The sequence below is a fragment of the Peromyscus californicus genome, unplaced genomic scaffold, assembly GCF_007827085.1.
Source record: "Peromyscus californicus insignis strain IS unplaced genomic scaffold, ASM782708v3 Scaffold_7__1_contigs__length_154581171, whole genome shotgun sequence".
Taxonomy (NCBI): Eukaryota; Metazoa; Chordata; class Mammalia; order Rodentia; family Cricetidae; genus Peromyscus; species Peromyscus californicus.
In genome coordinates this window covers 16,140,671-16,159,220 of record NW_026294595.1, presented here as the reverse complement: position 1 = coordinate 16,159,220, position 18,550 = coordinate 16,140,671, and the positions used below count along the sequence as shown (strand labels likewise).

Here is an 18,550-nt window from a genome sequence, read left to right as displayed (position 1 = left end):
ATTGTACGAAGTTACCAAATGATCCATAAAACTAACATGATGGGGACAAAGAAAGAAGAAGAGATAACAGGCCAGATGGTAGTGATGCGCATCTTTAGTCCCAGCACTTGGGAGACAGAGGTAGGCAGATCTCTGTGAGTTCGAGGCCAGCCTGATTTACAGAGCAAGTTACAGAATTTGCCAGGGCTACACAGAAAAAACCCTGTCCTGAAAAACCGAGAGAGAGAGAGAGAGAGAGAGAGAGAGAGAGGGAGAGAAGTCATAACAGTTGGGCTATGCAGCGGTGTATATGTTAGAGTCACATGTGAAGGCATTAGCTTCTGTTAATTTCTATACAGAGGGAAGAAATCCAACACGGGTATGGACAGTAGAAAAGAAAAATAAAATCTCCCTTTCCAGAGCAGATCCTGAGGTAAAGATATGTGAAGGCAAAGAAAAGTTATTCCAGGGATCCAAAAAGCCAGCTCACGCACCAGAGATGGATCCTGATCCTACTGCCAGGGGGCCCCTTAAGCAGATCAAGCCACACAACTATCCCACTTATGCAGAGGACCTAGTCCAGTCCCAGGGAGGCTCCACAGCTGCTGATCTAAAGTTCATGAGTTCCCACTAGTTTGGTTTGGTTGTTTCTGTATGTTTCCCCATCATGATCTTGATGCCCCTTGCTCACAGAATCCCTCTTTTCTCTCTTCGACCGGACTCCTGGTGCCACTACCTATGGTGGGACACCTTGCACAGCCTTGATGCAGGAGGACAGGCTTGGACTTGCCTCTACTGAATGTACCAGCCTCTGCTGACTCCCCATGGGAGGCCATACCTTGTTGGAAAGAGGGAATGGGGGATGGGCTGGAGGAGGGAGACTGGAGGGGCAAGAGGAGGGAAGAGAAGGGGATCTGTGGTTGGTATGTAAAATGAATTTTAAAATTCCTTCAATAAATAAATAAGGAAAGAAAGAGAGGGAGAGAGAGAGGGAGGAAGGAAGGAAGGAAGGAAGGAAGGAAGGAAGGAAGGAAAGAAGGAAAAAAAAGAAAGAAAGAAAGAAAGAAAGAAAGAAAGAAAGGAAAGAAAGAAAGAAAGAAAGAAAGAAAGAAAGAAAGAAAGAAAGAAGGAAAGAAAAGAAAGAAAGAAAGAAAGAAAAGTTACTCCAGGGAAGAAGAGTTGGAGCTAGGGAATTGAAAAGGAAAATGAGGGAGATCAATGAAGGGAGTTCTTCAGTTCAGTGTTTGGGACTCCACCTAACTCCTGCTGAGACCTGCTGAGGGACAACATAGTGAACATCACAGAACTGTGCTAGAGAGGAAGAGAGTAGCTATCCCTGACCTGTTCCCACATACATTGGTCAAGGGTTCTTCATAGAACACATCTGCATTTGTGCATGTGTGAGCATCAAGCAGGACCTGCAGCTGTCCTTCCCTAGATGTCCTAGGGAACAGGAAGAGATGACCAATGTGACTGAGATAGCAAGCTTCTGTGGTAGGTAATGTGAATATAATTGGCCCCCATAAGTTCATAGGGAGTAGCACTACTAGGAGTTGTGGCTTTGTTGGAGTAGGTGTGGTCTTATTGGAGGAAGTGTGTCACTGTAGGGGCGTGCTTTGAGGTCTATTTTGCTCAAGCTACACCTAGTTCAGTTCACTTTCTGCAGATCAAAGATGTAGAATTCTCAGTTCCTTCTCCAGCACCATGTCTGCCTGCACACTACCATGTCCCACCATGATGATAATGAACTGAACCTCTGAACTGTAAGCCAGTCCCAATTAAATGTTTTCCTATAAAAGAATTGCTGTGATCATGGTCTCTTCACAGAAATAGAAACCCTAACTAAGACACTGTCATATAATGCCTTCTTGAAGCTTGTTGCATAGAAATGACAGGACTAAGAGGTAAGCTATGAGATGTAAGGCAGGATTCAAGGAACATCCCAAACAGAATCACTGGTGATGCTGTTACAGGAGATAATGCCAACACAGGTTTTGGAACGTATTTCTCCTGGCCAAGAACATTGAGCTCAGCAGTGGGTTTGCAGCATGACAAGGCCTAAGGCACTGCTTTGCATATTGGGGTCTGAAAAAAGAGATGCCCACGCTCATGCTCATGTTTGTATTCAGGATTTCATAGTCTACTGCAATCCATGTGGCTTCTAGCTAAAGTAACCCTCTATCTTAGTCACTCACTGTTCTATTGTTGTGAAGAAACATCATGACCTTGCCAACTCTTATAAAAGAAAATGTTTAATCGGGGGCTTGCTTACAGTTTCAGAGGTTAGTCCATCATCAATCATCATGGCAGGGATCATGGTAGCATACAGGCAAATATGGTGCTGGAGAAGGGGCTGAGAGTTGTGTATCCTGATCCATACATAGGCAGAGAGAAAGACTCTGGGCCTGGCAATGGGCTTTTGAAACCTCAAAGTCTACTCCCAGTGACATGCTTTCTCCAACAAGGCCACACCTCCTAATTCTTGCAATCCTTTCAAACAGTTCCACTCCCTGGTAACTATACATTCATTCAAAGTCTATAGGGGTCATTATTATTCAAACCACCACACCCTCACACAACAGGCAACTGACTTTAAACTAGCCCACAGACACTCCTGAGATTCAAGAAAATATCAGAGCTGACCCTTCAACTTCCAATCACTTTACAAAGTTAAATAAAGACAGTATAATTAGTTTGAAATCCAAATAGATGTGAATTACTCTTTGAAATTTGGACTCAGTTTATATTCAGTTTGGTTAACAGTTATCATAATAAAAGTGTACATTGTGTGTCAAATTATTAGCTGATGATGTTCTGAATCTATTGTGATCATCAAGACACAGAAAATATTCTTTTATATTGCCTCATTCTTGATATTTACCTTTTAGGTATTTGTCATATTTACAACAAACATACATAAAGTTAAGAAGGAAGACTCTTGCATTGACTGCTTGGAATCCACATCTCTGCACCATGGGCTGCTGTGAGCACAAGGAGGGAGAGTTGCATGTAAGAAGACAGTGACTTGTCTGTACTTGGTAGCTGAACAGATGGTGGGGCAAGATCAGGAAAGGATGCAAGTGATTCTTGGGCTTCACGATGTTCAGATGAGTGGCATTTCAGAAATGGATGTCTGGAGAAGAGGTGACATGGTGGTCTTTTAAGATGCCTTGCTGTGTTTTCAAGTAAAAGATTCTCCAACCGTTTGAGTCTTTGTCCTGGGCTCAGCCACATATGTCCCATGCTGGATTCTAATTCTCAGGCTCTAAGTAGAAATTAGTGTTATTAACTTCACCCCTCTGCTGTGTGAGAATGATTGCCTGTCTTGCTGTGGAAGGGGTGGCTATGAACCAGCCAGGATAGGCGACTGACTGAAAGGCAGAAGTGGAGCCCTCTGTGCTGTGGTAGAAAAGAAAGGCTTTCTGTGCTTTACTCTCATTGTAGATGTCCATGATGTCTACATCCTAGGATAAGAAAGAGGCTTGTTAGTGAGGAGGACCAGGAAGGGGCTACAGTAACTGAGCACTAAGTGCACATCATGGGAGTAAATGCTATGCCCAATAGGAGGGACATGGGTTAGGGATGCAGCAAATGAAAAGACAGCAAGCTTTCAGAACAGGCACCTAATAGTTTCCAAATAGCCTGGCTTTTTCCAACCATCCCATGATACAAGGGGGTATGGATTCTTTGAGACATAGTGTTCCCTGGAAGAGAATGGGGTAGCAGTGGAGAGCTTCGGATATGCATCCATCTACAGTTTTGCGCCAGCCAGCCTGAATTCCCAACCTCTGAGTGAATTTATGCATTGCAATTTCCATCATTAGCAAGGGATGAGACTTTTATCTATAAATCTTTTCTTTTAGCACACAGATACAAATATGCATTATGAAAACTCCAGATTAGCAATCTTTTGCCTAAGTGTGGCATATTAGCATCTCTGAGGATGTCTAGGAGAAAGTTATTCATGACTAAGGATGGAGAAGCCACTGTTCCTTCACTTTTCAGAAACATTTCCATGGTTTGATGCTCTGCTTTTCACATTTAAATCCTGTTCTCTGGGGTTAGAAAAAAAAAGTGCTGTATCTACTCAGTGGCGTTGTTACTTATTTGGGGACCAGCCAGGTGAGAGTTCCTTTCCTACTCTGAAGAGTGCAAACTTGCAGGGATATCATTTTTATTCTGTAACCTGGTAAGCCACCTTAAATAAAAGTCTATTTGATATGCCTCCCTCGCCAGCTGCAGTTACTCACCTTAAGCTGCAAAGTTGGTGTGCCCCCGATTTCAGCGCAGAAGAGACTTTTGCTCTCGATTCCCAGGAAAACTAGATTACCTTTTTCATTGTCTTGGAATTCTGTATCTCTACATGCTATCACGCTAAGGATGACTAGAAACACAAGGAAAATGGGGAAGATGTCAGGCTCCCTGATAGGAATTCTAGCCACGCCCCCATGTTCACGCATGCCCCGATGAGACACTTAGTCATTTCCACCTGGTCATTTCTGGGTCATATGTCCTATGTAATCCATAAGCTGCATGGTCATGTAAATTGCATGCAGCGTGACCACGTGATCTATGTGCATGCGTGGAGTAGCCACGTGGGCCCATGTGTACATGTGCAGGGTAGTCCTTAAAAGGCAGATCCCAAGTACCCTCCCTCTCCTCTTCATATGTCTTCCAGCAGGCCTGATCACACCCTGTCCTTTTCTCCTTTTCTTAAAAAACTCTTGTTAGTGGGTTTTTGCTGTGTTCCGTGACTTTTCCTCAAAACAGGCCCTCCCGGTTTTGTGCCTGGGAACCTGTGCGGGGATTCTTCTCCATCCACAACTGCCCACTTTCCATTTGCCTGGTCACTGGATTCCTACACACACCACCAGCTACATCAATTGGTGAGTCCCCCACTTTTCAGCCAGCATTAACAGTCTCCTGGACCCGTAGTAACAACTATTGAGAGTCTGGCACCCCTCTGGTGTCCCTGAGACTGGGGGTACCCCTGGCCATGGCCTTCACTGGCTATGGTCGGTCCCTATCACAGGCTAAAATTTCTAGCCATCTCCCCTGTCTGCAGTTTGAGATATAATTCTTGAGGTCAGACCCCCATCCTCGGGCTGCATCCTCAGGCTGCGTAAGGCGGACACATTTTTCTGGCTTGACAAAGCAGTAAGTGCTGTCAGACTCCGGGGGAGTCCCCGCCTTCACACGCCTTGGCCCCCACCCTATGTCTGACGAAATGTCATGGTGGCTTGTGCCTGTTTGCAGATCTATCCTTAGCCTTAGAGACGCCTGAGGCTTTGGCTTTGGATCACGTTTGTTGTTGTTGTTTTCTCTCTCTCTCTCTCTCTCTCTCTCTCTCTCTCTCTCTCTCTCTCTCTCTCTCTCTCTCTCTGCTGCAGACATGGGAAATAAGGTTTCCAATCCCATCAGTCCCACCTCTCCCCTAGGATGCCTTCCAGAAGCTCTAAAACCTCTCAGCTTAATGCCTTACTTAAAGATTCCTAAGGTTGTCCACCTCTGTACTATGAGATGGCCCAAATGTGCCTTAGAAAGTAACAAAAAATGGTGACCAAGTGGTTCCTTACACCCCGACATTTTATGGGAATTATCTAACTACTGCCAGCAAACAGGCAAATAGAAGGAGTTGCCGTATACTATGGCTTTTTTCTATCTAAGCTCGAAACCTTCTCTTCTTGATTCATTCTCTCCTGCTCACATGCTCTTAGCTATGTACCCTGAACAGAGGAATCTCTGACTCCAGAATCTCTGACTCTGGGTCCTGCAAATGAACCTCTGCCTATCCAACCTCCTGCTCCCACTCCTGCTCCCAGGGTGCCTGACCCTTTGGCTCCTCCTCTGGCTTCCTCCTCCTCTTCAGCACCGGGCATTTCCAAAGGTCTGGCTCTGGCTCCAACTTTCATACCTCCTACTACCCACTCTCAGACAGCTAAAGGGTCTGACCCAGTCGTTCAAATCCACCAATCATTCTCCCTTTGTGAGAGGTGGCCGGGGTGGATGGACTGGTTAAGGTCCACATCCCATTCTCTCTCACAGAACTCTCTCAGATAGAAAAGAGAACGAGTTCCTATGCTTCTAATTTTGCTTCCTTTATTAAACAATTCCAATATATTACCCAATCTTATAGTCTCACCTTTCATAATTTGTATATGATACTTGCTGATAACCTACTTCATGAGAAGTGCAGGCAAGTTTGGAAGCAGGCAAGAATACATGCAGATGAGGTTCACCAAACTAACCCTGAACACCCTCCAGGGGCTGAGGTGGTTCCCAATCAGGACCCACATTGGGATTATAACACCCAGGGTGGATCTCTAGCCAGGGATAGGTTTATAACCTGCCTCCTGGCAGGCCTCCATAAGGCTGCCCTAAAACCAGTAAACTACAAAAAACTAAAAAATGTAATTCAAGATAAGGACAAAAATCCATCTCATTTCTTAGAAGAGCTTACTAAGGCTCTTCTTCAATATACTAGCTTAGTTTCTGAGAGCCCAGAGGGCAGGTAGCTCCTTACGACCCACTTTGTCTCACAGAGTTTCCCTGACATAAGGGCTAAACTTGGAGAGAGGCCCTCTGCCCCCACAGGCAGAAGTGTTAGTGGTGGCATTTAAGAAGTACCATGGGAGAGATGAAAAAGCCCAAAAAAGAAACTGCCAAATGCTGGCACACGCTATCTGACCAGCTCCCCGAAAGCTGCCGGGTCCCTGTTTTAAGTGTGGGAAAGAAGGCCACTGGATTCAGGCTTGCACCACCGCCCCACAGGGGGGCACCAATAGGGCCTTATCCGAAGTGCCACCAGGAGGGTCACTGGTCAGCTGACTGCCCTCGTGCACCTCGTGGCATGGGGACATCAAATCAGGACCACCCTTCGGCTGACTTCCTAGGCTTGACCTTCAGCAATGACTGAAGCTGCCTAGTTCCCAGCCCGGCCACTCCCATCTCACACAGGGAACCCAGGGTAGTAATAATAATATCTGGGTGACCCATCTCCTTCCTTTTGGATACCAGAGACACTTACTCAATCCTGAGGAAGTATTGGGGTCCTCTCGTTCTCATCTCCCTATTATCGGGATAGGGGGACAGCCTTACCTACCTCATCAGATCCCACCACTTAATTGTATTTTCAGGGGCATCCCTCTTATATTCTTATCCTCTTACATTCTTAGTGGTGCCAACCTGCCCTGTGCCTCTAATGGGAAGGGATTTTCTAGCTAGGGTAGGAGCATCTATTTCATTCGCTCCCCACATTTGCCTCACCCCACACTCACCAGGAGCTCTTTTCCTTCTCCTCCTAACCACCCACCCTACTAACTCTAACAGTTCATTTCCCATGCCAGTCTCTCAGGTGGACCCTAAAGTCTGGGGTACCCAGAACCCTTATATGGCCAGGCACCATCTGCCTATTACTATCCAGTTACAGGACCCTACCAGATATATTACCCAAGCTCAGTACCCTCTCTCATTACAGAGCCTAAGAGGACTTAAGCCTATTATTTCTAACCTCAGGAAAAAGCTGCTCCACCCAACCTCTTTGCCTTTTAACACCCCCATACTTGCAGTTAAAAAGTCTAATGGAACCTACCTCCCGGTTTAAGACTTCTGACTCATTAATTCTGCAGTGGTTCCCCCTCCATCCTGTAGTGCCTAACCCTTATACTCTCCTGTCCACTATCCCTTCAGGAACCTCTCACGTCTCAGTTCTAGACCTCAAGGATGCCTTCTTTTCTATTCCTCTCAGCCCTCAGTCTCAAAATATCTTTGCTTTCACCTAAACTGACACTGACACTCCTGTCTACACAGCTGACCTGGACTGTCTTGCCACAAGGATTCAGGGACAGTCCAGACCTGTTTGGTCAGGCTCTGGCCTCTGACCTGCTCTCTCTGTCCCTCCCTGACTCTAAACTAATACAGTATGTAGATAACATTCTGCTCTGCAGCCTGTCCTAACAAGTTAGCCAAACTAACACCTCTGCTCTCCTAAGTTTCTTATCCAGCCGAGGTTACAGGGTATCCCCTTCCAAAGTTCAGCTGTTCACTCCCCAGGTCACCTATTTGGTTCTAACTATTACTCCAACCCACAAGGCTATTACTGTAGATAGAAAGCATCTAATCCAGTCTCTTACAGTCCCTTCTACTAAACAGGAGATTCTGTCTTTCCTAGGAATAGCTGGCTTCCTACGGTCTTGGGTTCCATCTTTTTCTCTCCTTGCTTGCCCCTTACACGAGGTGTCTCGGGGCTCTCCACATGAGCCCCTCCTTCACCCTGTTACTAAACCTTTCCAGAAGCTCCAACAGGCTCTCCTGCAGGCCCCAGAGCTTCACCTCCCAGACCTAACCCATCCTTTCTCCCTCTATGTAGCAGAGAAGGAGGGATTTGCCCTCAGAACACTAGGACATCAGCTGGGACCCTCCTTTGCACCTGTAGCCTATCTGTCAAAGAAGCTAGATCTTACCACTCAGGGATGCACACCCTGCATTTGTGCCTCAGCAGCTGCTGAGCTCCTTTTTGGGAACCAAAGAAGCTCACCTTTGGATTACCTATTACTGTCTTCTCTCACCACAACCTGTCCCCTCTCTTAACTTACAAAGGCTTACAAACTTTACCTTCTTCCCGGGTTCTTTCTCTCCAGGTGGCATTACTAGAGGATGCCACACTTACTTTCCAGACCTGTCCACCCCTTAATATTTCAAGCCTCCTCCCTCAACCTAATGCTATTTTCCCTCTCATTCTTGCACTGAAACCTTGGAGGAAATTTACCCCACCCTTCACACATACAGGAGGGCACATTGCCTTAGGCAGATGATTAGCACCTTTTTACATGAGGGGACCCGTAAAGCAGGCTATGCCATAGTGTCAGATACTGAGGTGACAGAAGCACAGGCATTACCCATACACACCACTAACCAACAGGCTGCGCTGATAGCTTTTACCTGTGCCTTCCAATGGCACAGGGGCAATCCCTAAATGTTCACACAGACTCCAAATATGCTTTTATATCCTCCTGTCCCATACTGCTATCTGGAGAGGGCATGGGCTACTTACAGCAAAGGGAGGATCCAAATCTAACTCAGGCCAAATATTGGCCATGCTGAAAGCCTCCCATCTTCCCAAGGCTATAGGAATTGTCCACTGCTGGTCTCATCAGACTGATAGCGCCATCATCTCTAAGGGAAACAACCAGGCTGACCAGGCAGTCCAGGGCCAAGTCTCACCCCATCCACCTCAGGGAATCCATACAGTGCAGCTCACACCTTCACAGGGAACTCCTGACACTAGACAAATTCTTTTCTATCTACACCAGCTCTTTTACCCTAATAGTCTTGCTCTGTCTCAATTCGTAAAAGCCCACCTCTGAGGACTTACAGTTCTTAAGAACTATTACTGCCTCTTGTGAGATTTACCAAAGGACAGACCCCAATATCAGGTATAGAAGTCAGCCTTTTCCCACCCACCAGGCTAGAGGTTCCCTTCCAGGGACTGACTGACAGCTCTATTTTACCCATACGGCCTCTGTCAGGAGAATTAAATATCTCCTCATGATGGTGGGCTCATTTTCAAATTGGGTGGAGGCATACGCTGTTTCTAATAAGTGGACTCAGACAGTTGCAGATCTCCTTCTCTGAGAAATTATTCCTCCATTTGGGATTCCTGCCTCTCTTCAGTCTCACAATGGTCTGGAGTTCACCTCCCAGGTTTCCCAGACACTAGCTAAGACTCTTAACATTCCTTGGCATTTTCATATCCCATACCATCCTCAGTCCTCAGGAAAGGTAGAGCGTACCAAAGCTTTAAAATCTATTTTTACTAAGATGTCACAGGAACTTCACCTTGACTGGGTGAAATTATTGCCTCTAGCTCTTTTCAGGCTCAGGGCTCTTCCTAAGAAGCCTCTTTCAATGTCTCCATTTGAACTAATGTATGGAAGACCGGCTCTAACACCAAGTCTTCTATCCAACCCTCCAACTGTTCCAGACAGCCTGTTAACACCCCTGCTGTGTCACCTAAGGTCTATCCTGTGGAACTTCTCAGACCACTCCTTTTACCTCAGCCATGTGACAGTCCTTGCCCACCCCCAATCCACATTGGGGATCAGGTTCTTCTTTCCCCTCCAGGCCAGTGCCCTTCATCCCTTTCCCTTAAATGGCAGGGACCCTTCAAGGTAATTCTTGTAACCCCCACAGCTGCTAAGCTCGAGGGCTTTCCTCACTGGGTCCACCTGTCTCATCTGAAACCTTTTATCTCACCTCCATCCCAGAAAAATCTCTCTTCGTACACAGTGACACAGACAAGGCCCTGTACTCTAAAGTTCCAGAGGACACAAGGATCCACTGCCTTGTCACCAATTTCAGAAGAATGAGGTATCACCTCACAAGCTCTTCCTTTCTGGTTCCCATTCCTAATTAACTACTCAGCTAATTGTTACAGGATCATCATAGAGCTGGAGGCCAAGGACCATCAGACATATACAGGCGGTAAGGAACAATAACAGTCAAAAGGTATTTATACCCCCAGACCAAAAAAGATCTGGGCTCTGCAAAAACAGACTATAGCATAACAATCTATTACTGTTAAATGCTCTCAGCAATTGATCACCTGTGTCTCCTGGATGCTAAACTAATAAAGGAAACAGGTGCCTTAAAATAATCTGTCTCTGATAAAGCTTATCTCGGGTCTCTCTCTCTCACTAACACTAACCAATATAAGAAGAGTACTAAACACTACAATATCATGTCATGGTCACCAGCCCAAGACCTTAATTTTCTCATGACTGCTTCTTAATATGTTTAAATTTTTTTCAAAGCTCCAGTAACCAGCTTAAATCTATCTGGAGAGGTCGGATCTACTTCAGATAAGTGCCAAACCCAAACTTTCCTGGTCTTGGGACCTCGTCTCTCACCCTGGGAACCCCCCCCCCAAAGGAAAAATACAAATAATAATAATAATTCTTTTTTATAAACTTTTCTCTGTCTTACCAGCACTCTCCCAGATTCAAGCAACCAGAGTCCCAAGCCAAGAAAGATGGATGACTACAGGGCAGCAAATGACAGCCCACCATCCCAGGATGCCTAACTACCTCAGAAGCCCCCTTCCCTATCCCCCCAAGAGCCAACCAATGACCATCAAGTAAGCTGGAAGCAGTTTTCAGGAGAAACAAAGCTCCATACCTGCTCATCTGCCATCTTTTACAAAAACAAAGAGTCTGTGATGATAGGAATTCCAGCCACACCCCATGATCACAGATGCCCCAGCGAGACAGTCATTTCCACCTGGTCATTTCAGGGTCATATATCCTATGTAATCCATGTGCTGCATGGTCATGCAAATTGTGTGCAGTGGGACCATGTGATCTATGTGCATGCATGGAGTAGTCACACGGGCCCCTGTGCGCATGTGCAGGGTAGTCCTTAAAAGGCAGATCCCATGTACCCTCCCTCTCCTCTTCACATGTCTTTCCAGCAGGCCTGATCACACCCTGTCCTTTTCTCCTTTTCTTAATAAAACTCTTGTTAGTGGGTTTTTGCTGTGTTCTGTGACTTTTCCTCACAGGGTAAGAGTGCTGCTAAAACCAACATTCCCCCCCACAAAAAAAAAATTCAGTCCTTTGACCCACACCCTGTTAACCCTCCCAATCATCATCATCTTTATCATCATCATCATCATCATCATTATCATCATCATTTTCTCCATCAAAGCTCCCCACATTAGCCACATAATGATGATTATTAGTTGCTTTTTTGAGACCAATTTCCTTTTTCTTCTTGACACCAGAACCTTAGTTGTCACCTGGGCACATTGTTCTCAAAAATAAAAATAAGGTATTTTACTATCGTTGCATCTAAATATAGTCATGCACTTAATGTGGCCCCTGATATATGAGTGGAAGTATCCTTCTAGGGTTTCTAAAATTGTTTCTTCAGAGATTAGACTCACCTGGAAATACTTCATGTGTCACATCTTGTCACCTAGATCAAGTGATAACTTAAGTAAACTTAAGATTGGTGAAGCAGAAAGATAGAATACTTGGCCTCTGGTGGCATCATGGAACCAACATGGAACCCAGCCTGGCCTGACCCACTGGTTTCATATATGGAAGAAATAAAGCACTATCTTATTTAAGTTCCCATTGTGTGAGTTTTCTATCAGTCTTGGTGAATTTAATTATCTAATGATTTAGGAAGAGATTCCCAAGAGTTTGGGCATTCTGTATCTACTTCTTGACAGAGGACAGGAAACAAATCCATTCAAAAATTACTTACTAACTACCCACCTAGGATGAAGTACTATGTGGACATTGGAGATTTGGCTTAGGGCAAGATATGAAATACTCACCTCAAAGTCTCATATAATGAAGACTTGCACATAACCTGGTGGCACTATTGAGACATGATCAGATCATGAGAGTTCTAACTCCATCAATGTATTAATCCATTAATAAGTTCACAGTTGAATGAGTTATTAGATGCAGGACATAATTGGTCTCTGGTGATGTTCCTTTAAAGCAGCAAGGTTGGAACCTCCCCCCAACTTCCTGTCCACCATGAGGAGAGTAGTTCTTTTCTACCGTACCATGTGTCTGTCTTGGCACAGGCCTAAAAAGGCAATGAAGCCAGCAGAAGGCTCTGAAAACTCTGAATTTATTAGCCCAAATCAACCTCTAAGTATTTTTTAAATTATTTTTGGTGATGGTGAGGATAGGCTGTCCTATTAATGAAAAACCAACTATTATAAATGGTAGAAGGAATAGAAAGTGGGAATGAAGAGGAAGTTTTAGTATTAAGACTGGGGATATGGTATGAGAGGCCTCTCTGTGATGGGCAAGGTTAAGAGAGGAATTAAATAAAACATGGAAGTTTTTTTTTTTTTTTTTTTTTTTTTTGGTTTTTCGAGACAGGGTTTCTCTGTGTAGCTTTGCGCCTTTCCTGGAACTCACTTGGTAGCCCAGGCTGGCCTCGAACTCACAGAGATCCTCCTGGCTCTGCCTCCCGAGTGCTGGGATTAAAGGCGTGCGCCACCACCGCCCGGCCAACATGGAAGTTTTAAAGACGTGAGACAAGGCCGGGCGGTGGTGGCGCACGCCTTTAATCCCAGCACTTGGGAGGCAGAGCCAGGCAGATCTCTGTGAGTTCGAGGCCAGCCTGGGCTACCAAGTGAGTCCCAGGAAAGGCGCAAAGCTACACAGAGAAACCCTGTCTCGAAAAACCAAAAAAAAAAAAAAAAAAAGACGTGTGACAAGGCTAAAATGGATTTCCTTTTGATGGGAAGAGGGAATGTTTCACCATTATTAGAAGCAGAGATGCCAAGAGAGAAGAGCATGTAACTTTGACAGTGGAAAGATGAGAGAGTTTGAATCTATGGATGTGGGTAGTTGTGTAGTATGTATGTAGTATGTGTGTGCTAGTTGGAATGTAAAGGAACGCCATTCTAAAAAGAAACAGGGATTGTGAACACAAATCTTTCCTATTTGAAGACACTTTAGTGAGGGGAGTTTTTGGCCCGTGCACTGTCATTTCTATGTCTGCTTTCCTTTGTAGCAGGGGGACAATCTTTTTCTCCTTGCCTTGCCTTTCCTCTGAACATCAGATTGGTGACCAAGTAAGGAACGGCAGAAGGCTTGTGCAGGCTCATGTCCACTCGCAGTGGACCTGATGGGTTTTCAGGAGTAACAGTACCGTCGCATGTCACTTACCAGGCTTGACGTTGTTGCTAGCAGGCACTGCTATTAAAGAATTTCCTGTCAGGACCCACACCATATGTTGGGAGTCATGGATCTTGTAGGTTTGGGGATATAGTTGACCTGCCAGATAACAGAAAAGCACAAGACACAGGTGTGAGTATAATTAGCTTTAAGATTTGGGCTCCATTCTAATAACAATGAATTATGAATTTCTGTCATAGATATTGTTTTGAGAAGAAATGCCCATAAAAACAAAGGAAGGGAAACAGGGCAGGGCTGGTTTATGGATCAAGGCACAGAAAAGAACTGAATACATTCCTGGTTGCAAGAGATGTTCAACTCTTGCCAGTTCTTCTGAAGTTATTTTTTCCTGATTTACAAAGTCTCTGCATAGCAACAACAACCAAAACTACTTAAACCAGTCATCAGTATGTGTGTAATCCCCTTCTTTATCGCTTTAATCAAAATGAACATGCAATTCTTTTTTTACATAATCCTTTGTTGATTCTTTGGAAACTTCATATCATGCACCCCAATCCTGCTCTCCTCCCAGTCCCTCCATATCTGCACCTCACCCCTGCAGCATGCCCCTTCAAACTTAATTCAAAACAGACAAAAAACTCACTTCGCTCCTCCATCTTTCCGACACCTTCTTCATCCTAGTGGCAATGGGAGCTGCAGTGTGTCACACAGTACACCCTTTTGTCCAATCAGCCCCAGCAACAAAACGTTCATTGCAATGAGTCTGGTTCAAGACTTCTGGCCTCTGGCACACTATCATCACTGGGCCCTCACTGAAACTCCTCTCGGATATCCTGTTGTTGCCCCGAGTCATGGAGATCCTGTGGTTATCATTCCACAGGACCAGTCCCACATGGATGCCCAGGGTCTAGGCCACATCCTGTGGCCATGTTGGTGTCCTAGGGCCATGCTGCCGCTGGGGCCATGGTGTGGTCTGTGCCAGAGCTGCTGCAGAAGGCCATGACTTGGTCTGTGTGGCCCTACAGCAGCCAGGTCTGTGTTGATGTCTGTGACTCCTGATACCATCAAAGCCATTGCTAGAGGTCTAGGCTGCAGCCTGTGGCCTTATTGGTGTCCGAGGACCTCACTGCAACAGGGGCCATGCCAATCTGACATATACTGCCACCTGGAGCTATGGTGACATCCAAGTCCAAGCTGCTACCAAGGACCATGTCTGGGTCTGTGGTCCTACCACAGTCGAGGTCTGTGTTGATGTCTGTGGCCCAAGTAACCATCAAAGGCCACATGGATACCCGAGGTCTGGGCAGCAATTTGTGGCCATGTTGGTGTTTGAGAGCTGTGCCTCCACCAGGGCCAGGTTGATCTGGGTGGCCTACACAGCCACACAGGGCCATGGCGTCATCCAGGCCCAGGCTACTTCAGTGGGTCATGTCTGCATCATGTTCATTGCTCATGTTACCACAGAGGGTCATAGAAACTGTGTGTGTTGAAATCTGAAGGCTGTGCTGAGCCAGCTCTGCCCCTCACTGGTCCTGGGATAGCTGGCCCTGGCCCTTGCTGGACACTGCAGCAGGAAAGCTGATCCCATCCACCACGAGAGAAGGGACACTGTCCCCTCCTCGCCCCACCCCCTCACCACAGGCATGGGAGAGTAGGCCCCAATAGCATGGGCCTAGGAGAGCTGGCTCTGCCTCTCGCCTGAGGGGGTGGGATCCCAGTGGCCAGGACCAACCAGCTCAGCTACCACCCAGACCCACATCCCGGGCCTTGGATTGGCCCACCTTAGCATCTGCCCCATCTATGGCTTGCTGTAATGCGTGAAGGAACAATTCTACATATAACTAATAAGAAAAGAACTAAGTGCCTTGAGATTTCAATATGTAGGTTTCTGGGTATTTCAGCCAGAGCAAATAGATTTGTAGTTAAGAAAGTAAAACAGGCCAGGCGGTGGTAATGCACGCCTTACTTAATCCCAGCACTCGGGAAGCAGAGGCAGGAGGATCTTGGTGAGTTCCAGGCCAGCCTGGTCTACAGAGTGAGTTCCAGGACAGCCAGGGCTCCACAGAGAAACCCCGTCTCAGGGAGTGGGGAGGGAGAAAGAAAGTGAAACAGGGCCCTTCAACCCTATTGTCTTTGGCGAGAGTAAATGGAGATTGGTCCGAACTGGTTTGTGATTCACACTTACTTTCTTTGTGCATCTCACCCGCTTCAGAGTTTTCATGAGGAGGATAAAGTTCACTAAAGGGTGGACAGGAAGCCATCATTGCCTGGCCCTGAGAAAGAAAGAGAAAAGAAAAAAATATTCCTCTCTTATAGGCTCCTAGAATTGTATGAAAATTCTTTAGTAAGAGTTTCCCTAAGCCCTCACCCCATATTCACATTAAAATGTTTTAATGACTTATCTATTGTATTTATGTATATGAGTGTTTTGCTTGCCTGGATGTATGTGCACCAAGTATGTGCCAGGTGCCTGTGGAGATCAGAAGAGGAAGTGTGATCATCTGGAACCGGAATTATAGACAGTTGTGAGCTGCCCAGTGTGGGTGAACCCTGGTCCTCTGCAAGAGCAGCAAGTACTCTTAAGCACTGAGCCATCTTTCTAGTCCCCAGATTAATGTTTTAAAGTGTACCTAGACAGAACAAATTTCAAGGCCAGCAAGCCCTGAATAGACGCTCCCATCCCTTTAGTGACTGGTGTGGTCCTAGGTCTCCAGGCTGTGATGGCTTTGAAATGCCATCCACTGCCACATCTCGATGGTGAGGAAGTTCCATCACCCCAGGTTCCTTTTGTGCACCAGGCTTAGAGGAAAGCAGAGTGTGCATGTCCATCTGTGTTCTAGCTCTCCTCACAGCTAGTGAATGACTACACTTCCTGCTTTTAAGCTGAGAATTCCTGAGCATCTTTCAGCAAACCTGCCTCTCTGACTTGTGGTATTCCTTTACTCTTCATCCAGAGAGGTACCACCAAGGATTCTACAAGTGGACCAGGCAGGACCAGGAGATAACCCCAGCTACAGTTAATATTCCGATCCCGCCCCTTGGCACCACCCTATGCCCTGATGTATCTTAAGGGAAAACTCCACCCATTTCCCTCTCTCCCCTTCCGCTTGCCTCCCACAAGGTGTGCGCACCCTCGAACTCCCCCTCTCTCTCTTCCGCTCTCTCTCTCTCCCCCTCTCCTCTCCCTCTCCCTCTCTCTCTCCCTCTCTCTTCCTTTTTCTCTCACACCCCCCCCCAACTAAATACCTCTTCACTGAGCACTGTCTACATGGTGTTTCTGTGCTGGACACCTTGGCTCTCTACCCATCAGAGCCTTCTTTATACAATCATAACATCCATGGCAAGGTCTCCAGATGCACACAGGGCTAGATAAAAAGCAGTGAAAGGTTTCCCTCAGAAGGCTCAAATAGCAAAAATTACCTTTGTCCAAAGAGGTTCTTGTCTCTGGAATCAAAGCTTTGGCTGCAGCTGTATCTACAGGCACTGAGAACCAGTCTGGGACTCCAGGACTTTAAATTAGCAAGACCACAACCCTGGGTGTGCCTGCTTTAGCAAGAAACCTGCATTGGCAAGGAGGGCCTGTGAGACCTTGGAGGGGAAGCAGGGAGGCAATACAGGTGGAACTGGTCTGGGCTCCTGGAGAAACAAAAGCAGAGCACACACCAGAAAACAACAGTGAGGAAATGCATAGGCTAGAAGTTAAGTCAGGGTAGAGAACACAGGCTCTGGACTGCCTTGAAGCAGAGGTGTGGCTGTCTTGACTCAGTGAACAGCATGACACCAGAGCGCTATTTACAAGGCATATGTAAATGTAAATATGGCAAATCTCAGTCCTGATCTCAGGAGTTTTACATATTTAATATGCCACAGCTCCTGAGAGCTTATTGTCTCTGGTAAAGTTGTAAGGGCTCTCCTTTCCCAAGTAATCTTTTAACCCTCACAAAAGTCCCTTACAGGCCCTTGGTCTTTCTCACAGAAGAAACCAAGCCCCGAGAGATGACAAAAAAGCCACATAAGTCCCAGTCACACTGTCCAGCCAATGTGCAGGCAAGTGTTTCCTCTTGGGTACCGTATGATGTGTTCACTGAGGGGCTTGATCTTCTGTGTACTGTACTAGAAACACCAAGGAGGCCTTGGGCTTCACTTTGTGTCCAAGGGAGCAGATGAAGATGCTATGAAAGAGTTTCGGGCTTGTGAGTTCCTAACTCCGCGGCACAAGTCAGATGCAGCCTGGACATTGACGACAGAAGGAAACTTTCAGTCCTGGAATAATATTGTGGATCAGTGCTAAACACTAAAAGAACCCCACTCATTCTGCTCCAAAATTTGCCCTCAGGGAACTTCCAAATGTGGGTCATGGTTGTATTCTCTGAAATCTATCATTAAGTTTTCTTTTTGGAATCTCTCCATAGTCCCTAACTACTGTCCCTATCTGGCCCTAGGTCTACCCACTGAACCAAGAAACCTGGGCTGGCACAGAGGACCTGTGAAGATCTTAAGGGGAGGCAGGGAAGCGGGAAGCGGGAAGGTGTGACTGGTCTGGGCTCCTGGAGAACGAAAGCAGAGCACACACCAGGAAAGCGCTTTTCCCTGGATTTAAATGGCCACCCAGCCAGCACCAGGATAAGGTAGAAACATGGTCACATTGCTTCCGTGCTCAAAACTCACTAATAGTGTCCCTTCATCGAGGGTACTCAGAGCTCTTCCTGTGGCCGCCCCAGCCCACAGAACTCATCCCTGCTTCCTTCCCTTGCTGCTTCGGCTCCTACGCTAGGATTTCCCTGGCTTTAGTTCACACTGGACTGATGCTGATTCTCCCAGATTGTTCCTGGGTGTTTGTGTTTAGCTCTTGCTTTCTTTGAAAACAAACTCACCATTACAAAGTTTTTAAAATAACAGGTCAT

At 46.2% G+C, this 18,550-nt stretch overlaps 1 protein-coding gene across 1 annotated transcript; it reads right to left on the bottom strand.

The window, feature by feature from the left end:
- Nucleotides 1-2,458: 2,458 nt before the first annotated feature.
- Il36b (interleukin 36 beta) lies at nucleotides 2,459-17,271 on the bottom strand. The gene is made up of 5 exons (XM_052725806.1): nucleotides 17,067-17,271; nucleotides 15,832-15,919; nucleotides 13,677-13,784; nucleotides 4,230-4,363; nucleotides 2,459-3,443 (listed from the first exon to the last, which is right to left on the bottom strand). Exons 2-5 carry the CDS (start codon nucleotides 15,908-15,910, stop codon nucleotides 3,231-3,233), a joined length of 534 nt encoding a protein of 177 aa, XP_052581766.1. The 5' UTR covers nucleotides 15,911-15,919; nucleotides 17,067-17,271; the 3' UTR covers nucleotides 2,459-3,230.
- Between the last annotated feature and the right edge of the window lie 1,279 nt (nucleotides 17,272-18,550).